The sequence below is a fragment of the Bos indicus genome, chromosome 13 (assembly GCF_029378745.1).
Source record: "Bos indicus isolate NIAB-ARS_2022 breed Sahiwal x Tharparkar chromosome 13, NIAB-ARS_B.indTharparkar_mat_pri_1.0, whole genome shotgun sequence".
Classification (NCBI taxonomy): Eukaryota; Metazoa; Chordata; class Mammalia; order Artiodactyla; family Bovidae; genus Bos; species Bos indicus.
Window position 1 is genome coordinate 48,296,579 of NC_091772.1, and position 23,958 is coordinate 48,320,536.

Genomic DNA, 23,958 nt, shown 5'->3' on the forward strand with positions numbered 1-23,958 from the left:
ACCATTTATTCTTTTCCCCCTGATTATTAGTAAGGAGATTGAATCAGTAATCAAAAACTTCTCAACAAGTAAAACTCCAAGACCAGATGGCTCCAGTGATAAATTCTAACATTTTAAAAAATCGAGGCAAAACCAGTATATAACATTTCATTACAGGTGTACAGGGCTTTCCAGATGGCACAGTGTTAAAGAATCCTCCTGCCAATGCAGGAGATGCAGGTTTGATCCCTGGGTCAGGAAGTTTCCCCTGGAGAAGGAAATGGCAAGTCCTCCACCAGTATTCTTGCCTGGAAAATTCCATGGACAGCAAAGGCTGTCAGACTGCAGTCCATGGGGTCCCAAAGAATCCAGCTCAACTGAACAACAGCGATTGAGCACACACACACACATAAACATGCACACACCACTACAGATATACAACATGGTAATTCGATATTTGATACTACAAAAATCTAGTTACCATGATTACCATAAAATTACCCCTATCACCCATTTCCCCACTTCACACTCCCTCCTCTCTGGTAATCACTTATTCTATTTTAAGACACGGCCCATTTAAAAGCAATGATGTTGATGTATCCAAAGCAGGTTTCTTCCTCCTCCCCATTGGGATTAATCTTTTCATAATCTTCTTATTCCTCTTAACACATTCAGGGCATAACATATTATCTTCCAGGTCATGAAGAGAGAGGTCATCCTCCTGGGGGTGTTGGGAACCCAGGTGTGACCTGCTTGGAACTGCAGGTGAACCCAACATTCTATGTCTGCCAAGAGTGGTCTGCTGTGGACCACAAAACACCGGATGCTTGAGGCTTGGGGCAGAAAGTACTGAGAGGTGAGAAGGGCACACGAATTCACAGCCTTCGGCTGAACAGCCCTTACAGCAATTCTTGACCATGCTGCCAGCACGGCTACCTGAGCTGAAGTTACCACATCAACCATGTTAGTCCTTTCCTCACTCTCACTCATCTTTCTTTTCTGTATACTTCCCCTCTTGGTCATCATGTTGTATTTCCTTGAACATGAGTGCATTTGGGCCTCCCGTGATGATTTAAGAACATACTGATCTTTTTCAGGATAAGCATGTTCTTGGAGTCTCCGATAAACTTCTATTTTCTGGACGTCGGTACTCAACTTAAGTTGTTGGCACCAGTTCCACAGTGTCCCGACTCACGTCGTTAATTGGAGGCAATGTAGTTGGCTAGGGACAAACTGATCTTCTAAAGCTAGAGCTCGGACAAGCTTCCTCAAGCTCCTTTGTTTGAGGAGGAGGAACTTGATCATTTGTATTCAGTGCCTCCTCTTTGACGTCTGAAGTTGAGGAAACACCTGGTTCCACTTGATGGTTTTCAACAATTTCCTCATTAACTGGATACAATGTGAGAATCATATTTTCTTCATCTAATGGCCCTTCAAAGAAATTCTTCCTGTAATTTGCCTATGCCATGTCAAGGAATGCTCAGAGAAAGGCAGAGCCGCAATGTTCAATCTCTGCAGTTTAATCCTCTTAACCTGAGGGTTTCTCATTTGTTGACTTTTTATTTATTTATTTGGCTGTGCAATGGCACCCCACTCCATTACTGTTGCCTGGAAAATCCCATGGATGGAGGAGCCTGGTAGGCTGCAGTCCATGGGGTCGCTAAGAGTCGGACACGACTGAGCGACTTCACTTTCACTTTTCACTTTCATGCATTGGAGAAGGAAATGGCAACCCACTCCAGTGTTCTTGCCTGGAGAATCCCATGGACGGAGAAGCCTGGTGGGCTGCAGTCCATGGGGTCACACAGAGTCGGACACGACTGAAGCGACTTAGCAGTAGCAGCAGCAGCATGGGCTTCAGTAGTTGTGGCTCACGGGCTTAGTTGCTCTGCAGCATGTGGAATCTTCCCAGATCAGGGATCGAACCTGTGTCTCCTGCATTGGCAAGCAGAGTCTTATCCACTGTATCACCAGGCAAGTCCAGGAGTATTCTCTTTTGAATGCTTGCTTCTCCACCCTTTTTTCCTTCTTAAACTCCTAGTTGAACCCTCTTATTCTACCTATATCATATTTTCCACTTTTATCTTTCTAAGTCCTCTCCTTAACTTTTTTTATTTTTGGCCATGCTGTGTGGCTTGTGAGATCTTAGTTTCCTGACCAGGGAACAAACCTGGGCCCTTGGCAGTGAAATCTGAGTCCTAAACACTGGACTGACAGGGGACTCCCTTTAGCTGAGTTTTAAACTTGATGTTTAACACATGTATTCAATTTTCAATTTCTGTGACTGTGTTTTTTTTTTCTAGAGTTTCTAGTATTACCTTTCATTAAAATGTTTACCTTTCAGTATATTTAATGATTCCTAACCTACTACAGTACTCTTGCCTGGAAAATCCCATGGACGGAGGAGCCTGGTAGGCTGCAGTCCATGGGGTCTCGACGAGTCGGACACAACTGAGCGACTTCACTTTCACTTTTCACTTTCATGCATTGAAGAAGGAAATGGCAACCCACTCCAGTGTTCTTGCCTGGAGAATCCCAGGGACGGGGAAGCCTGGCGGGCTGCCGTCTATGGGGTCGCACAGAGTCGGACACGACTGAAAGCGACTTAGCAGCAGCAGCAGCAACATACTCATTTTATGGTTTCTTCAGATTGTTCTACTACCTAATCCTCTTATTTATTGGGCCTCCTGACCTTTATGGTAGTTTATGAACTCACATGGTTAGCAATTTTTATTGGGAAGGTTTTTCTTTGTTTGTTTATTTGAGGGGGTTTACTTTCTCTGTAGCTCTCTAGGTATTTTTGCAATTACATTTGCCAGGGTTTCATAGCTTTTGTGGTTTTGGACCAGTATGTTTTATTTTTCAGAATTCTTTTACCATATGAGACATTTAAATTTAGATCTACATGTGTGTGGGGCACAGACCATGGCTCTTATTTTTCAAAGGACATCGCATTTCCCCACACAGAACTCCATGCAAAGATGAACTTCTTACTCTTCCTTCCACTGATGGGCAGTTTTTCTATTCCCGGTTAAGCAAAGAAGGCAGGTCTTACAAGTTTCTGCTTTTAGGCAGTGGCTTCAGTCCTGGCTCACTGCCTCACAGGAGGTAACCCCACCTTAAATTTTGTACAGGGATTACAATCCCAGCCCTGAGCCACGAGAATCGATGTCTATAGCCTAATCTGCCTGTGCAACTGAGGCTTCATTTGTATTGTGCGTGTGTGCTATGTTGCTTCAGTTGTGTCTGACTCTTTGTGACTCTATGAACTGTAGCCCACCAGGCTCCTCTGTCCTTGGGATTCTCCAGTCAAGAATACTGGAGTGGGTTGCCATGCCCTCCTCCAGGGGATCTTCCTGACCCAGGGATCGAACCGTCTCCTATGTCTCCTGCATTGGCAGGAGGGTTCTTTACCACTGAGTCACCTGGGAAGCCCTTCATCTGTATTAGGGAAAGGGAGGGAAAACCACTAGACCACTCAGGTATGGTGGTGGTTTAGTTGCTAAGTCATGTCTGGCTCTTGCAACCCCATGGACTGTAGCCTGCTAGGCTCCTCTGTCCGTGGGATTTTCCAGGCAAGAATACTGGAGTGGATTGCCATTTCCTTCTCCAGCATCTGTATTAGGTTGGTGCAAATGTAATTGCTGTTTTGGACTGTGAATTTTAAATCATTTTAACTAGGCTCAAACACATCTTTATTAATCAAAATAGGAATCATTACAATCAACACATTTTTGCCAACAAGAAATGTTTGTTTTTTCCTGTAATGTAAAAAGTCTGTGCTTCGAAATTTGATGAACTCTTGGAAAGCATTTTCTGCCTCTTGCTGGTTGTGGAAGCATTTTCCCTGCAAAAAGTTGTTGAGATGCTTGAAGAAGTGGTAGTCCAAGGTTGGCAAGAGGTCAGGTGAATATGACGAATGAGGCAAAACTTGGTACGTAGCCCAATACGTTCAACTTTTGAAGCTTTGGTTGTGTGACATGCAGTGTGGTTAGGTGTGAAGGACTGGGCCCTTCCTGTTGACCAGTGCCAGCTACAGGTGATGCAGTTTTTGGTGTATCTCATTGATTTGCTGAGCACACTTCTCAGATATAATGATTTCACTGGGATTCAGAAAGCTGTAGTGGATCAGACTGCCAGCAGATCACCAAAGAGTGATCATGACATATTTTTGGTGCAAGTTTGGCTTTGGGAAGTTCTTTGGAGTGTCTTCTTGGTCCAACCACTGAGCTGGTTGTTACTGGTCATCATATAAAATCCACTTTTTTCTTGCACGTCACAATCCAATCGAGAAATGGTTGGTGGTTGTTGTATAGGATAAGAGAAGACGCTTCAAAATGATGATTTTTTTGATTTTTGGTCAGCTCATGAGGCATCTACCTATCAAGCCTTTTCACCTTTCCAATTTGTTTCAAATGCTAAACGATTGTAGAATAGTCGATGCTGAGTTCTTTGGCAAATTCTCATGCAGTTATAAGAGGATCAGCTTTGATGATTGCTCTCAATTGGTTGTTGTCAACTTTGGACGGCCAGCACCACGCTCCTCATCTTCAAGTCTCTCATCTCCTTTGCAACACTCTTGAACTGCCACTGTACATTCATTAGCAGTTCCTGGGCTAAATGCATTATTGCAGGTTTTATGCAACATCTCTGCTGCTTTATGACCCCTTCTGAACTCAAATCAGAAAATTGCTTGAATTTGCTTTTTGTCTAATATCATTTCCATACTTTACATTTCTAAAATGAGTGTAAAATACACAGCAAGTAATGTCATTAGCAGAAAAAAATAAAGCGAGAAATATGCATTAAATGATATATAACATAACCACATTTAAGAATGTATTCCAATATCAAATGGCAAAGTTCAACAATACAAAACCACATTTACTTTTGCACCAACCTAATAGAACTGGTTCCCTCTTCATTCCCTACAAGCTGAGGAAGTCTCACTTGTGACTTCCCAGTCTCACTTCAAGATCAATTTTGTATAGGTAAGCAAGATTGAGATTTGCATCAGATCAGATACCACATTGCTAGGAAGAGAAGTCCATTATTTACATGTGGGTTCAATAGATGTGGCTTAGGAAAGAAAACGGAGCTTCACTGTCAAAGAAAAAAATTTAAAACCAAAGGGCTAGTTCAATGCTCTTCTGTTGAGGAGAGGAGGCCCAGAGAAAAGAATGGCCTATAAGGTCACACACCCACCAACAGCAGAGGTACTCCCTCCAACCTCCTTCCTCCTTTCCCTTCTCCTTTTCTGTGTCATCAGCTCCACTCTCCCTCTTCCCTTTGTCCTGTATTTTTTTCTTCCAGAAACAATATTATATGTTATATTCAATGCATTGAGAACTTTGGCAGACAAAGTGTCCACTGGCCAAATATGAGGACAACCTTGTGAGTTTTAGCATGAAAGTCACTTTAAAGTGATATGGATGTGGGGCTTACTTCCAGAATATCATCTCCTTCTTAGAATTTATCATTTTATAGGAAGAATACTGGCATCATTTGGTCTGTGAAGAGCTCAGTTTGCTCTATACAGAAGCTATGGCAACCAGATTTCTCTCAAGAACAATTAGTAATTTATAACGATAGATTTGTGGATTCAAATTGTTATTATTTTTTTCTGTAATTTTAACTGTAGTGATATGCATGGTTACAATTATTTATGCCACAGAAGTTAAATGAATGACCCAATTGTTTGGACCATCTGCTAAGATCACATTAAAAAAAACTCTGCAGAAACTCAGTGACAAATACTGTTACCTTTGGACTCTTATTTCTCATTTATATCTGATTCATTGCCCATTCTTTCCAAGTTTTTCTTTGAATCGTGGTAACAAAAGCAACCGGTGTTTCTTTTCAAGCCAACTAAGTGAAGTGTCAGTTTGTAAGGAAAGTCAACAAACCATAAAGTGATAGAACTTCAAACGAACCTTACTCCTTTCATCCTAACCCACCTTGGCACCATCACAAATGTGGCAGTCTTTCATTAAGAAAGTAAAAAACTTCTATTCCTTTTAACAGTTTCAAGTGATCTGAGGTGACTGGGGGGTTTATCAGAAATACTTTAACAGGTGAAGGTAGATAAACTAAGGTGTGTATATGTGTGTGTTAGTCATTCAGTCATGTCTGACTCATGGATTGTAGCCCATCAGACTCCTCTGTCCTTGGAATTCTCCAGGCAAGAATACTGGAGTGGGTAGTCACTCCCTTCTCCAGGGGATTTTCCTGACCCAGGGACTGAACCCACATCTCCTGCATTGCAGGCAGATTCTTACTCTCTGAGCCACCAGGGAAGCCAACTCTCTATAAGTCTGGGATCAAAGCTCTAGAGACAACTTGCTTTTAAATCATAAAAGAGCCTTCAAATGGTATGAGAGCCCTGAGCAGGTGGACCATAAAAGTCTGGCATATGTGTTCATGATCACCAATACCGACCATATTTATACCAGCATTTAATGAGCCAGGAACCATGTTTAATGCTTCATATGCATCATTTAATTTAATATTCCCAACATGCCCAAGAGGAGGTATATCCCCACTTCATAGATCAGGAAACTGAGGCTCAGAGACATGATGGCAATGCCTGAGATCATCCTGCTGTCGTGCGCTATGGCGCTAGGACTCCATCCATTATGTCTCTGATGCCAAAGCTTGTGCTTTTACCTTTGAACCAAGAACTTGCCTAATGGATGTTCAATTTAAACTCCTACACTCTTTACCTGCAAGATTTTGCTATGAGTAACTTCTTTCCTCTTCAAGGGTGACTTACCTAAATAATCTGAGATTATCTGCAAGTTTAGGGATATCAGTAATGTCCTCCTGAGGAAAAGCAGATAACATTTGACAAGCAGTAATTAGACAGGTGGTGCTGGTACTCTATCCCACACTGTAGCCACCTGCCACGTGAAACAATTTACATAAGAATTAACTAAATTAAATAAAATAAAAAACTCACTTCCTCAGTCATACTAGCTACATTTCCAGTAGTTTACCTCAGGGATAGGGTGAGAGAGGGCTGGGACTGAGATTAGGCACCTGTGGGGATCCTGGGGGTAACTGGTGAAGTTCTATTTCTTGATTTGGGTGGTAACTTGGCTGATAATTTATTTATTTATTTATTTTTTTAACTTGGCTGATAATTTAATACTGATTTGTTAAGCTTTACATTTTTGTATTTTTTCACTTTCTGTGTCATATATTACACAAATGAAAAAAGATTTAAAAAAAACCTGACCATACACTATCATTCAAGTTAAAAATCTGAGTTAGAAACTACTACTTTTATGTCCAAACAAAATGTTTCATAATTTTTACATCAGAGTGTATAAGAGTAGCTATATCTAGTTTACTGATATATAGAATCCTACTGATTCTCAGAAAGAATCTGGTTCAAAGTTCATTCTATGGTATAGGTTGGTGCCTATTTTCAAACTGAAAAGACTATTGTTTGGCATCACATAAAAATATTGAGGGCGTTGAGAGGGAATTTTCTATTTGTTCTAAGGATGACTTTTCCACTGTAAGTATTTGGTGGAGGAAGTAACAAAAGACAATCCAGTTTCGTGGGGCCCAGGTCTCATAAATGTGGTTCAGAGCTTGGATCTCTTCAGAATCTGAGAATTTCATTTGTATAAGGTAGTTGCTTTTGCATTATAGCAATGTCCTATTTTAAGGAATTTAATCATAAGAGAACACACATTAAATACAATAATGTGTGTATTACTGTATACAATACAGTGCCTCATTGCATCTATTACTATTTATACAAATTACAATGACTCTACCTCTCTGATTCAATGTGATTAAACTAATGATTGAAGAAGTTAAACAAAAGGGTGGCTCCCAACAAATGAATCAAACAAGGCAGGGCACTGCAATTATAAAGCTGACAGTTCAGCCACATCCATCCTGGATAAGAAGCAGGAGTGTTATTATCTTATGTTTTACTGGAGAGTTTTTCTTTATTTCCTAAAGTCAAAGGGTTCAGGAACTTTTTACAGTGTACAGTCTTGCCCAAAGAAATGCATGACTAGGTCAACAGATCACATGGTTTTGTATCTGTGAAGCATTCTCTCTACTTTCACAGCTACCTCATTCTTCTAGACTTCAGTTAAAGGGCCAATTTCATGTTCCACTTTAGTGAAATGGAGACCAGCGCGATCTTTCCCTCATACCAAGCTAGCTTATTTTTAAGAAGAAGTACAGTACAAAAGAATTGTCATTGGGAGTGATAAAAATACCTTACAGTTACTTACAGAGCTGATCCGAGAAAAGCTAGTCAAGTTTAAGTTTGTTCGAGGAAGAGAGTATTTTCCTTTCTTCAAAATCAGACAAAATATTCCCTTATTTATAATAAAAAAGCTCATTTATACTTGTCAATCAGAGCAAAGCCACAATTCTGAGTTATCAGAAACATTCATACCAAAGTGTTGTCTGCTTTTCCGCCTTCCAGGGTCACTTCCAAATTAGAAAGTGCTGCTTCTACTTCGTCAACCTCAGACTCATTTGTAAAATCCTGTATTTCAGTGGACAACGACAGTTTGCTAATGTGATACTACAACAGAAACAGAGTTTTTAGGACTATTAGAAACACAAATGAGGAAAGAAAATACTGAACATCTCCTGGAAGGAGATCTCCCGGGTATGCATGGAAAATGACATTTTAATGTAAATTATTTTGAGATTCATGGTTAGTCATGTTCCAACTCAGTTCTTCTCCGTCATTGGTTGACCTTATTGTGCAGAAGCAATGAGGATAGCAAGACTGATGCCTTATAAGATGTATGCATGGGTTGGTTATGAGGAATATTTTAAACTTAAATTTACTACACTAATTTTCAACTCCTTTTCAAAGAAAAAATCAGTAGAAAGAAAATGAAACTTTAAGGAGAACAAATTTTCTTTGTTTCCTTCCAGAGGAAGGTACCAACGTTCCCATACCTGTAGTGCTGCAAAGATCAACATTTCTTCCTCTGTGCAGTCAATTTCTTCTAAGAGAATGGCCCACCTGGCTTGTTCATAGAGTTGGTTTATTCGGACAGCATCATACTAGAGAGAAGAACAGGCATGTGCTTATGTGTGTGTGGTGGGACATATTTACATCCCATGATACAAAAGTTTTAGAATAACAGGTCAATTCTTGTTAATCAGATGCAATGCATTTTAGTTCAGTAACTGAAAGAAACCCCTCTATCTTTCTACTACCCCTGTTCATTTTACTTCTGAATTAAGAACTTTCTTTCTCAAAATATTTCCCAGAGCTTCTTCAAGAGCCCAAACTGACCCATCTTAGTTAGACTCCATTATTTTTCCTTTCTTATCATACTTCTGTTGGTGGGAAACACAGCTAATGGAATGGTTTATGTGTTAAGTAAAATAAGGAGAAGGGGTCCTCAAGCTGATCTGTACTCTGTGTAATTCTAAGCAGAATCTTAACCCTCCACCCTCTGTATTTCAGTGGACAAGGACACAGGTTTTTAGTGGAACTTCATGCAAGCTGTTCAAGTTGGGCTGGAAAAGATAATGTTCAAATATCTCCAAGAACATTTTGAAAAATAGCAATGTTGGGAAGGTACTTTTCCTCTCAGTTATTGAAACATATAGTAAAGTGGCAGCAACTAAAACAGTGTGTTATTGCTGTGGCAATGGACAAAATGTCAATAAAGCAATATCTAGCAACAGACCTAATGCTATGCTATGCTATGCTAAGTCACTTCAGTCGTGTCCGACTCTGTGTGACCCCAGAGATGGCAGCACACCAGGCTCCCCCGTCCCTGGGATTCTTCAGGCAAGAACACTGGAGTGGGTTGCCATTTCCTTCTCCAATGCATGAAAGTGAAAAGAGAAAGTGAAGTCGCTCAGTCGTGTCTGACTCCTAGCGACCCCATGGACTGCAGCCCACCAGGCTCCTCCATCCATGGGATTTTCCAGGCAAGTGTACTGGAGTAAGGACAGACCTAATGAAGGTATGTAATTTAATATAAAATAAAATGGCATTTTATAAGCAAGAGAAGCTTTCTTTCAACACTATAATAGTGTTAAAAATGCCTAGCCATTTGGAAAACAAGATAGAAAATCACAAAGCCTTACACATCCAAAATATACAGATAGATTAAAGAACCCAAGCATGCAAAACCACAGTGTGATACCACTTCACATCCACTAGGATCAATCTAACCTAAAAGACAGATAATAACAAATATTGCTAAGAATGTGGAGAAATTGGAACCCTTATGCATTGCTTGTGGGAATGTAAAATGGTGCAGCCTCCATAAGAAACAGTTTGGCAGTTCATGGAAAAGTTGAACACAGAATAAGATCCAGCAATTCCACTCATAAGTAGATACTGAAAAAGAATGAAAACAGGGACTCGAATGGATACTTGTACTGCAATGTTCACAGTAGCATTATTCACAATAGCCCAAAAGTAGAAACAACCAAAATATCTATCAATTGAATGACTAACAAAAAGAAGTATATACATACAGTGAGTATTATTCAGCCTTAAAAGGGACAGGAATTCTGATACAAGCTATAACATATATGCATCTTGAAGACATTATGCTCAGTGAAAACAGACAGACACAGAAAGACAACCATTGTATGACTCCACTTATATGATGAAGTGCTGAGAATAGACAAATTCATACAGATAGGAAGTAGAATAGAGTTCACTAGCTGCTGGAGGAAGGAAAAAATGGGGAGTTCTGTTTAATGTGTATAGAATTTCTGTACAGGATGATGAAACAGTTCTGGAAATAGTGGTGATAGTTGTACAACACTGTGACTGTACTTCTTGCCACTGAGCTGTAGACCTGAAAATGATTAAAATGGCAAATGTTATATTTTGTATATTTTAGCACAATTAAAAAAAGTCAAAGGAAAAAAACCCCAGATGGGTACATGAATGGTCACAGCAGCATTAGTCACAATAACCAAAAAATAGAAATAATTCAGATGTCCATGATAAAACATGGCATATACATATAATGGAATATTATTTGGCAATAAAAAGAAATAAAATACTGATACATGCTACAATACAGATGGACCCTGAAGATATGCTAAAGGAAAGAAACTGTCACAGAGTACCACGTATTTTGTATATTGTATAATTCCATTTATATGAAATGTCCAGAACAGGCAAATCCACAGAGGTAGAAAGCAGACTGATGGTTGCTGAGGACTGGGAGAATTGGAGGGAAATGGGAAGAGACTCCTAATGGGTGATAAGATTTCTTGATGGGATGATGAAAATGCTCTGAAATTACATAGCAGCAATGGTTGCAGAACTCTGAATATACTAAAAACCACTGACTTGTACATTTTAAATGAGTGAAATGTTGGTACATGAAATGCATGGTATATGATTTTATATCTAAAGGCATATTATATTTAAAAATCTAAGGTAACAATCAAAACTATTAGAAGGAAACACAATAGAAAACTTTGTTATCTTTCAGAGAGGAAGCCCTTTCTAAGCAAGACAGGAAACCTTTAGGTTATAATGCATAAGGCTGACTTTACAATCATTTTAAAATCATTTAAACATTTTTAATGGTGAAAAATACCCTAGAGAAGATTATATGTTAAGACAAGATATAGATTGAAAGAAAATATCTGCAATAAGTAAGTGCTCCTATAAATCAATATGAAAAATATAAAGAATTCAATAAAAAATGGGGCAAATATATAAAAACAGGCAATTCACAGATGAAACCAAAATGGCCACATAAACATTGGAAAATATGCTCGACCTCACTAATAATCAGAGAAGTAAAACTAAAACCCGATGACATAATTTCTGTTTTCCTATCAGATTTATCTAGGTTGTAAGTACTGATAATGTGTGGTATTGGTGAGGACGTGGTGTAAACTGGCACTTACACATGTGTCAGTAGGAAGCACTTTGGCAGGATCTTTAAATGTCTTTTTGCCCTTTCATGAGCATGTCCATGGCTACTATTCTAAAGAGATACTATCAAAGCATTCCTCAAAGAAGCAACCCACAGGTCCTGATAAACTATGCTTTCGCCTTTTCTTTGATTATTTTGTAGTAGTTAAAAAAAGTGAGTCAGACACATATATGCTGACATGAAAATATGGCTGATATAAAGTAAAAAGAAGCAAGCTACAAAACAAATACACATTTATAAATGTATGTGAAAAAATCTGCAAGGATGGTTAATCATTACGCTGTTAACCATGGCTACCTCTCAGGAGAAAGATCTTGGTAAAGGATTACTTTCCATTTTTACTGGAACTACTTCCTTTTTATGTTTGATTTTTAAAAATTCCTTTTAAAAATACATATGAAATTTACCATCTTAACTATTTTTAAGTATACACAGTGGCATTAAGTACACTCGCATTGACTACCATCTGACTCCAGAACTTCTTTCATCTTGCAGAACTGGAATTCTGTTTCAATTAAACAGTAACTCCTATGTTTGATTTTCTTTTTTTCCCTTCATATTGAGTTTATACTGTATCCTTTAAAAAAGATAAAAATGTTGAAGAAAACATGGTGGAGAAATAGAAAGACATTCAGAGCGTGTAAACAGGTTTATCACCGGTTGGTTAGCGTGAGTCCACTTTTCCTTTTGCATTAACTTTATGCATGTGGGACTGTGACCTGCCCCCAGGCTTTCTCCTTCTCATGGCTTTTAAAACTGCTTGGAAAGGAGGGCAAATGCAGATCCAAGTGTGTGGTTTTCAGGAGGCTGGAATAATAACAATCTCAAGAAAGTCTGTCCTTGTTTTCTTAACTTTGCCAGGTGTCATGGAAACCCTCAGGAGTTTGCCCCAGAATCCTCCAAAAACAAACTGAAACATGACACGCATGAAAACCCCCATGGCAGCATTATTCACAACAGCTCCAAACCAGAAACACTTGAATGTCCCTCAAACTGAAGATCAATAAACAAAATGTATCCACATGTATCCATCCACAGATGGGACACCACTCAGGCAGAAACACAGATACACATCAAAGCCATCATGCCCAATGAAAGAATCCAGACACAAGCTACATGCTGTAGATTCCGTATGTGAAATTTCTAGAAAAGGCAAAACTCAAGACAGAAAGCAGATCAGGTGCAGGCTGGGGCTGGGGACAGACACTGACCACAAATGGGTATGATTGGAAACGTTTTTGCGTGATGCAAGTGTTTTAAAATGAGATTGTGGTGATGGCTACACGACTATGTAAATTTACTAAAAATTACACTGTATACTTACAATGGTGAATTTTATGGCATGTCAATTATACTACCATCCAAAGACATGAAAACTAAAAAAACCACACATACACACAGTGCACACCAAAAACCAGGCAACCAACTCCCAACCCTCTCCCCACAAAAGGCCCCTGCCCTGAATTCAAGCTGACACACACAATTTAAATAGTATGTGCAGTTGCTGAAATTTGAATTGGGCTAATAAACTGTCATTTGTCATATAATATTTATATATATCTGTGTGCATGTATGTATCTATTGGTCTAACTATCACTCCTTCTCTGTCTACTTAAAGTAAATTAAATCACCCAATAAGGCTTTTCTCTCAAATGCAGTCAGTACAGATTTAAAAAATTGAATACGCGCTTCCACACCTAAAATTACTTATCTCTTTTCCATTCCCAAGTCTGGTAAAACAATTCTTTGAAAGTATTGGTTAATAAGAGTTGTCTACTTTTCCAGACTGACATCAGGAGAACAGGCTGGGCCAGGCCTGGCTCTTGCTGAGGAACCCCAGATCGTCTGCTGCGTCCAGAGAGCTCTGGGCTTTCCTCTTTGGACTGTTCGCATTCCCACTGAGCACAGGGTCCTGGGTCTTTTGCAGGTTCATTTGCTAAGAGGGTCCCCAAAAGATTTTCCCTGAGAACTCTTTCAGGGGTTTCAGTGATTCAGAAACATGTTTTTCCCTGGTGGGGACTGGCTACTGCTGCCCTCTCCTTGGCCCTCGATTTCCTTTGTCTCCCGGTTAATTGAAAATAGAAATCACCAAAACATGTGGCCTCTGCCACCTCCACTGCTCAAATCCATTTTTCCTCATCTAGTCAGTTCAATAAACCTCTCTCTCCTTCCACCAATCAACAATATGAAAAAATAATAAAGCCTACCTCCCATAGGTTTCATGCTCTCAGGAGAGGATTACTATTTGATCTAATCATTCAAGATTCTTTGTTAGTTGGGTAGCAACTTTTAGTATCTTTTAAGCCTCTTACTAAAACTGACATGCCTTTTCTGGAGAAGGAAATGGCAACCCATTCCAGTACTTTTGCCTGGGAAATCCCATGGATAGAGGAGTCTGGTGGGCTACAGTCCATGGGGTTGCAAAAGAGTTGGACATGACTTAGTGGCTAAAAAACAACAACAAACCCTGCAAGATACCATCCTGCAGGTTGTTGCTCTCTTTTTTGCTGTACAGCATGCATTCCTTTTTTTGTGGTTGCTAGCTGGATGCTGTATTTAATGAAGTAGATAGGAGCACATGCTAAAAATATAGCCTCAGTACACAGAGATTATCATGCAGTTAGTATAATTTGGCATATGTGCTAATGTAATGAAAAGAAGATTACTTCAGTGAACTATTTTGTTTTTGTATTTTACTTAAAATGAAACTAATTGATTGGGGGTGTGTAAGACCCAGCATAAGGATAAAAGCAACATATTTCTAGTTATGTGATGATCAAGATTTATCATGTCTGTGTTGCTATACGGCCTCTGTTCAGTAATCTTAAATCTAATTTTAGGCCTAAAATTCCCATTTTACTCCAGAGTAAAAAATGAGTATATTGAAGCATAGACCTTGACTATGTAACTTTAAAGAATTAATAGAACTCTGTAAACCCTGTTATATTATTTTTGTAAAAAACAAATGTAAATGTATATATGCACCATCTATCTATATAGGCTTTCCTTGTGGCCTAGACAGTAAAGAATCTACCTGCAATGCAGGAGACCTGGGTTTGATCCCTGGGTTGGGAAGATACCCTGGAGAAGGAAATGGCAACCTACTCCAGTATTCATGCCTGGAGAATTCCATGGACAGAGGAGCCTGGTGGGCTACAGTCCATGGGGTTGCAAAGAGTCAGACATGATTGAGCAACTAACACACACACACACACACACATACACATATGTATGAAGTATGGAAGGCCCTGGTTGATTACCTCCTGCCTTGACAGCACTATTCTCTAAGATGTTAGACTTGACTGCTGCTTGGGCAGGCCTGAAGACTGAGTGTAGTATCAAGTAGAAAACACATCTTTCAAGGACAGAGTTTGTCTGCTTCCTAACAAGGAAGTTAATAACAAAGAAACATTTTTCAAAGACGTTGGACTTTAAAAAGTCCACATGAGCCTAATAAAAAAGGAAAGTGTTTCTTTGAAGTCATAAAAGTTTATTTTTTTTTTTAATGCACACATTTAAAAATGCCCTTAAATGGGGCAAAAGAGTATATAATGATGAAATTAATTTTGAATGAATTTAAAAGAGACAAAAGGTGTACAATAAAAAGTCAACTCTTTCTTCCTTGTTCCGCACAAACAAGGTGGTTTCTCTACTGATTGTTTTGTATCTTGTTCCTTTTTACTCAATAATATTCCCTGACCATGTTTCCCATCAAAAGGAAGCTGACTCATTCTTCCTAATCACAACACTATATGAATGGATCATAATGTAACTAACCAGTTCCCTACTGCTGGCTGTTTAGGTGGTTTCCAGTTTTTCCCTAAAACAAACAGTGTAATAATAACTATTCTTGTGTACAGACATACTGTCTCACATATTTGAGTATAACTGTGGTAAAAATACCAAAGGGTAGATTTTCAGGGTCAAAGCTATGCAGAATTGTAATTCTGACAGATACTGTCAAATAGTCTTCCACAGAGACTTAATTTGTACTTTGACCTACAATCAGTCTGTGTATGAGAGCACCTGTTTCTCCACACTCTAGATAAATAAGATAGTGTATGGAACTTTTTGTTCTTTGTGGATATAAGACTAAGAGCTATTGTAGTTCCTTTTCTATGAACTATGTGTTCACATCCTTTGCTACTGCGTTGTTGCTATTTTATTACTGGTTTGGAAGAACTCTTTATATATTAGAGAGTCTGGCCTTTTGTTTGTATTAAGTATTACAATAACATTTTTCTACTTATTTGTAGTTTTTTGCCATGTGTACAATTTTTATTTTTAATTAAAATGTATCAATCTTTCCTTTTATGGATTCTTTTAGCCTTTCTAAAGTAATATATTTGAAATGTTATATTCTAGTACTCTCATACATCTGAGATTTTAATCAGTTCCAGTAGCCCACACCCTGTCAGTTCAGTCGCTCAGTCGTGTCCTACTCTTTGCGACCCTATGAATCGCAGCACGCCAGGCCTCCCTGTCCATCACCAACTCCTGGAGTTCACTCAGACTCATGTCCATTGAGTTGGTGATGCCATCCAGTAGCTTGCTTGTATCTCTCCTCTGAAAGCCAGAGTAGAGAAGCTCCCTGGTCCAATTAACTGATTTAGCTCCTAAATACAGGGTGCCTTGTATATTTGTAGTGGTTTCCTGGGTGCCATCTTTGCTCTTCTTAATTTGATTGTAGATTCTTTGAAAACATGAACTCTATCTTAAGTTTCTGTATCGCTCTACCCAGTACACGGTAGAAGCCTTAAACTTGGTTTCATTTATAGCACTCTGTACTTTAGGAGGGGAAGGGAAGGAGGGCTGCCACAACTCCAGATGGTTGGGAATCATCTTGCGCCACAAAGTCATATGCTGCCAGCCTGGATCTTTCAGTCATTTTTGGGTTGGTAGCTGCTATTTGGCTGTTGGATTCAAACACATTTTGTTCATAGGCTGTGGACAGAGAATTCCTTACCAATTAAGCAAGCAGAGACTGGAGGCAAACAGCCTAGGATAATGGCCCTGGTGACCTTTGTCTTTGGTGTGCTTGTCCCCTTCTGGGATTATGATTCTTTTTAATCTCCCACTTTTAAAATTCTTTTTACTTTTTTAAAAAACATTTGGCCACATTGAGAGGCATGTGGGATCTTAGTTCCCCAACCAGGAATCAAACCCACACCCTCTGTATTGGAAGCATGGAGTCTTAACAACTGGACCATCAAGGGAAGTCTCATAATCTTCCACTTTTTAGACAACACGTATTTAACACTGCTCTTCCATGTTTGCTTACTTAGGCTGATGATTTGACACGTCTGAATTTTTTGACTGTGATGTCATTCACGTTTCCGACATTTTTTAGAAGTAGATGACTGAGTTTATTTTCAGCAATGAGCTCAATTGCCAAAGCAAGGAATTTAATGCAGAATCTCATGGCAAGGAAACTGATAGGAGGGCCTTCAAGACCTAGCTGATCCAATCACAGAGCAAGTGACCAAGGATCACTCTCCTAGCATCCTTGCAACATGTAGGAGTGGAGGGCAAAGGATATATCAGAAGTGTTCCCTATTTTCAAGGAGTCTGCAGTTTGTAGAGAAAATTCATGAACGTGGTACAATTAGAAGTATGAGTCCTTAAATCACACTCAGTTGTGGCTCAGAAAATGGAAGGGCCAGCGTGACCAAGAACACAGAAAAGCTCTTATTTTAGAAGGAATAAGACCTGAGTGTGATCCTAGGACAGAGTTTCTGAATCTGGGAGTCTAAATCAGGTAGTCCATAAGCTTGGATGAGGAAAAACTACATCTCAATTTGTACCAACTCCTAATGGAAATTTAGCATTTCCATCCATGATGAATGTAGGCAACAAACCACAGTATTATAGAGCACTCATGACTATCAGAATCACAGATTTTTCATATTCCTCACAGTTGCTATTTTCCAATAATGCTCACATGCATCACCACCACTTCAATATTAAGCTAGTTATGAATGGCCACTATATATTTATTCAGTTAATGAAAGAGATTTACTTATATCCATTTTGGAAAAGATTTTGGTTACTGTAGTTCAATATAATTATTCCTTATTGTAATCTTATGTTTCATTTCATAAATGTGAAAACCTTATTCTACTGTCCAGCAGTTTGGGGTCCTCAGCTGCTATCTTAGCTCTTGGCACATGGTTGTTGTCTGTTGTTTGGTTGCTAGGTCATGTCCGACTCCGTGCAACCCCATGTATTGTAGCCTGTCTGGCTCTTCCGTCCATGGGATTTTCCAGGTAAGAATACTGGAGTTGGGTTGCCATTTCCTTCTCCAGGGGACCCCAGAGACCATTTCCTGCATTGGCAGCAGATCCTTTACTACTGAGCCACCTGGGAAGCCCTTGGCACACAGCAGTTGTTTGATAAAGAAATGAAAAAATAAACAACAGGGGTAAGATGGAGCCACGTTCCTGACTTAGCAATTAGAAAATGCATAAATATGCTTTATTTATGTGTTATCAGATTTCAGAAAAAACCTTATGTATTAGAATAGATAGCATACAACAAGATAGAATAAGCTACCTAGAAACTAGACAAGGAAAGAGTAAGTTGAGTCAGGAATGAGACTAGAAACTGAGGTCATAGAAAATGTAAAGATTTGGTTCTTTGATTTCTTTCACCAGTGTCTTATAGTTTTCTGTATATAGCTCTTTTGTCTCCTTAGGTAGGTTAATTCCTAGGTATTTTATTCTCTTAGTTGCAGTGGTAAATGGGATTGATTCCTTAATTTCTTTCTGATTTTTCATTGTTAGTATATAGGAATACAAGTGATTTCTATTTATTGATTTTGTATCCTGTGACTTTACCAAATTCACTAGTTAGTTCTAGTGATTTTCTGATAGTGTCTTTAGGGTTTTCTATGTGCAGTATCATAACGACATAAACAGATGGAGGGATATTCCATGCTCCTAGGTTGGAAGAATCAATATTGTGAAAATGACTATACTACCAAAAGCAATCTACAGATTCAATGCAGTCCCTATCAAATTACCAATGACATTTTTCACAGAACTAGAACTAAACATTTCACAATTCTGTATGGAAATACAAAAGATCCCAAATAGTCAAAGCAATCTTGAGAAAGAAGAATGGAGCTAGAGGAATCAACTTGCTTTATTTCAGACTATACTACAAAGCTACAGTCATCAAGACAGTAAGATATTGGCTCAAAAATAGAAGTATAGACCAATGGAACAGGAAAAAAAGCCCAGAGATAAATCCACGCACATACGGGCACTTATCTTTGACAAAGGAGGCAAGAATACACAATGTGAAAAAGACAGTCTCTTCAATAAGTGGTGCTGGAAGAACTGGACAACTACACAAGAATGAAATTAGAACATTTAGTAACACCATACACAAAGATAAACTTGAAATGAACTAAAGACCTACATGTAAGACTAGAAACTATAAAACTCTTAGAAGATAACAGGCAGAACACCGTATGACATAAATCATAGCAAGATCCTTTATGACCCACCTCTTAGAATAACAGAAATAAAAACAAAGATAAATAAATGGGACCTAATTAAACTTAAAAGCTTCTGCACAGCAAAGGAAACTACCAACAAGGTGAAAAGACAACCCACAGAATGGGATAAAATAATAGCAAACAAAATAACTGACAAAGAATTAATTTCCAAAATATACAAGAGCTCATACAACTTAATACCAGAAAAACAAACAACCCAATCAAAAAGTGCGCAAAAGACCTAAACAGACATTTCTCCAAAGAAAACATACATAGATGGCTAATAAACACATGAAGAGATGTTCAACATCACTCATTATTAGAGAAATGCAAATCAAAACTACAGTGAGATATCACTTCATCTCAGACAGAATGGCCATAATTAAAAAATCCACAAACAACAAGTGCTGGAGACGGTGTGGAGAAAGGGGAACCCTCCTACACTGCTGGTAGGAATGTAAATTGTTACAGCCACTGTGGAAGACAGTATGGAGATTTCTTAAAAAAAACTAGGAATAAAACTACCAAATGACCCAGCAATATCACTTATAGGCATATACCCTGAAGCAAACAGAACTGAAAAAGACACATGAACCCCAGTATTCATTGCAGCACTATTTACAATAGCCAAGACATGGAAGCAATCTAGATGTCCATTGACAGGTGAACGGATAAAGAAGTAGTGGTACATATATACAATGGAATATCACTCAGCCATATAAAGGGATGCGTGAGTCAGTTCTAATGAGGTAGAGGAACCTAGACCCTATTACACAGAGTGAAGGAAGTCAGAAAGAGAAAAGCAAATATCATATATTAACATATATATATGGAATCTAGAAGGACAGTACTGACGAATCTGTTCACAGAGCAACAATGGAGATGCAGACACAGAGAACAGACTTATGGACAAGGGTGGGGGAGAAGAAGGAAAGGGTGAGATAAATGGAGAGGGTAGCATGGATGCATATACACTGACATATGTAAATAGATAGCCAATGGGAATTTGCTGTATGACTCAGGGAACTCAAACTGGGCTCTGTAACAGCTTAGAGGGGTGAGAATGGGCGGGAGGTGGGAGGGAGATTCAAAAGGGAGGGGACATATGTACACCTATGGTTAATTCATGTTGATGTATAACAGAAATCAAACCAACATTGTAACCAATCATCAACAATTAAAATAAATAAATATTAAAAAAAAAAGATTTGGTTCTAATAGGCAACACAAAAAGAAAATCCTAATAGCTGTACAATTCACATTGCCCTTCCTGGTGTTTAGTAAAATTAAAACAATTGGTTAGGAAAAGCTGTAATAGTCATTTCTCCTCAAGATTTAATCAAAGAAGAACCAAAATTTGCTTTCTTACCATGGTTTGATGGAAGTGATGCACTCCAGACACAAGCCAGGTCCAGGGGCAGAAAGCTGGATCTCAACCAAAGACTGAGCAAGAGCTCCACAGAAGGACAAGAAATAGGGCTTATTTTAAAGAAGACACCACTTAGAGAAGCAGTGAGCCCAGAAGGCCTCTGGAGACCAGATTTAAATTGAGGACTAAGGAGAAGACAGTGGCACAAGAGACAGAGACACTGCCATGCACGAGGAAAGGATGGGCGCAGAAGGCAACCTGGAGCAGGCTCCTCGAAGAGCAGCCCTTTGGTAATTGGACAAAAGCAGCCAGCATGGTACTGGGGTGGAAATAATACAGTCCTTCTGTGCACTCAGGTAACCAGTTTGTATTTTCTACTTTGGGCCATTTTAAGTGCTGGTTCACAGCTCTACAAAAGGGAGAGCTGGGGCAAAGAAAGGGCAGACATTCAGAGGCCTTGTTTCATCACTCAGCTGTCCTGGGAAACTTCAGGGAGGGGATGTGTACTTAATATGGGAGTTGGCAACCAGCTGGGCTCTTTATTGACCCAGGTGACCCCTCTGTCTCACCAATCAAGACTCATTCAGCACTGTGGTAGGGAGCCAAGCGTGTGCTATCATGGGGTCCTGGCTTCTTCGCCAGAACCCCTATGCCTCTTAACCTGGCCCTGACAACTCCTTTCTTAAGCATGAAGGGCTCTGGCTTCATGCTTGTGAGCCACTCACTCTCTTCTTGTTCTGGGTCCCTGTGGAGAAGGACAGGACACGCCATGCATGAAGGTCCTTAGCTGCTGCTGCTGCTGCTAAGTCGCTTCAGTCGTGTCCAACTCTGTGTGACCCCAGAGAAGGCAGCCCACTAGGCTCCCCTGTCCCTGGGATTCTCCAGGCAAGAACACTGGAGTGGGTTGCCATTTCCTTCTCCAATGCATGAAAGTGAAAAGTGAAAGTGAAGTCGCTCAGTCGTGTCTGACTCCTAGTGACCCCATGGACTGCAGCCTACCAGGCTCCTCCATTCATGGGATTTTCCAGGCAAGAGTACTGGAGTAGGGTGCCATTGCCTTCTCCGGAAGGTCCTTAGAGACTCCCCTAACTCAGGGGAAGCTCACCATTCCCACTAGAAACCAACAGGAAAATCCAGGGACCAGTATACACTTATCGGTCTAACCCTGCAGAGCTAAACAGAAGGTTACAAGAATTAATCCAAAATTTGGTAACTAAATGATTCAGTTTTACATTTCTATGCATTCATTTTAAAAAGAGAGAGAGAATAGAGAAAAAGTATCTTACTTTGGGATTCAAGTCAAAGAAAGTGTAGTATTTAAATCGTAACAGCAGCTGCTCATCCTCCTGGATGCCTTGTTCCATAAGGGAACGTGAGGAGTCTAGCCAACTAGAAAACAAGATAAGTTTTAAAAGTCAATCAATTTTACACACATATTTTAGTATTATATAATATGATATATATACATATATATACATGTAAATGTATGCATGTATGTCTATATACACCCTTGAACAAAGTCTGGGTATGTAACATAATCTAAACCCAGTAAAGGAGATGACTTGATAGTAGCGTGTGCATCCATTTTATCACACAGCTTTCTAAGTGTTTTTTTGTATTTATGTATTTTCTCACTGACTTTAGAGTAAATCAGTGAAGGAGCCAGGGCAGTTATTATTTTCCTAGTTTTAGCAATGACGAAAATGAGCCTCAGTAACAGTAAGTGACATGTTCAAGGTCCTGTGCCTCCTGGTGGAGCTGGAATAAGAATCTGCAGTTGCTGACTGCTGCCCCTACTTGTGCTGTGTGCACTTGCTGACTGCTGACCACTTCCACACCAGGTGATCTGACCCCAAAGTGGCTTTATCTTATTGTCTAGAACTTTCTGTAACTATGGAAATCTTCTACATTGCCCAGTCCAATTGAATAGCCACTAACCGCATGAGGCTACTGAAGATTTAGATGTGCCTAGTGCCATGTTTTGGAGAAGGCAATGGTACCCCACTCCAGTAATCTTGCCTGGAAAATCCCATGAACAGAGGAGCCTGGTAGGCTGCAGTCCATGGGGTCGTGAAGAGTCGGACACGACTGAGCGACTTCACTTTTCACTTTTCACTTTCATGCATTGGAGAAGGAAATGGCAACCCACTCCAGTGTTCTTGCCTGGAGAATCCCAGGGACGGGGGAGCCTGGTGGGCTGCTGTCTATGGGGTCGCACAGATCGGACACGACTGAAGCGACTTAGCAGCAGCAGCAGCAGCAGTGCCATGTTTTAATTTTAATTATATTCAAACATAAATGTAAATGTCCACATGCTGCTGGTGACTCCTGTACTGGGCAGCACAGTTCTAGAGTCTGAAAGATAAATACTGGGTAATGATGAGGAGAGAATAAAAGTTAACAATGAAGGAGGTGGGAATGAGGGCCCTCCAATACCACTGAAAATGGCTTGAACTTCTATATATGAATATATAGAAGATCAGTTTATATGTTTTATGTATTTTATGTTTATATAAATTGATTTTATTTATTTATATATAAAATATTCTATTATATAATCATATATTCCCCTGTAGGAGAATAAGAATAACCAAGATGCAGTCTCCATCTGAAAGGAACTGACAGTCAGTGGGGTAACCAAGCCTTATATTAAAGAAACAAGGTGACACTGGAGCAGTAGAACAGGACTTGAGGGAGTGACTGATCTTCTGAGAAGACTGGAAGTGGCTGGGCCTTATGGGACAAACAGGGACAGGCCAGTAGAGCAGGAGGGAAGGAGAGGGTCCTGGAGCAGAGGGAAAGCTGGAGGCAAGGCAGCGACACAGGAATGAACATGCACGTTGAGGGGATGGGGAGCATGAGAGCACAGCAGGACACATAGATGGACATACATGGGGTCTGATCTCAGGGGATCAAAGGAGAGTATGAACTAGGATCCGGGGGAGTGGAATGCTAACAAATGTGACTTTACTTGGACAACAGTGAATGAAATAAGTGGTGGTTTGAGAAATAGTTTGAGTGTATTTTCTGAGACTACTTCAAAGCTTAAGGACTCACTAATTGGAATGGAGAATGGAAAAGGGGTGCTCTACAAAAGACAGCAGGGCCACTTGGGTCTCCCCTGCTGCCACAGAGGGGACCAGCCCACTTATAAGCTGATCTACATCCCATAAAATTTGCACACATGTCCG

At 39.6% G+C, this 23,958-nt stretch overlaps 1 protein-coding gene across 3 annotated transcripts in view; it reads right to left on the bottom strand.

Annotated features, from left to right (window-relative positions):
* The window catches only part of FERMT1 (FERM domain containing kindlin 1), a 60,798-nt gene that overhangs the window by 17,503 nt on the left and 19,337 nt on the right, over window positions 1-23,958 (bottom strand). For all 3 annotated transcript variants that reach the window (XM_019973380.2, XM_070801156.1, XM_019973379.2), the window contains exons 6-9: window positions 22,054-22,156; window positions 8,923-9,030; window positions 8,405-8,536; window positions 6,752-6,801 (exon numbers count right to left, since the gene is read on the bottom strand). In XM_019973380.2, the coding sequence (XP_019828939.1) occupies window positions 6,752-6,801; window positions 8,405-8,536; window positions 8,923-9,030; window positions 22,054-22,156 (393 nt within the window). The remainder of the gene's footprint in view (window positions 1-6,751; window positions 6,802-8,404; window positions 8,537-8,922; window positions 9,031-22,053; window positions 22,157-23,958) is intronic.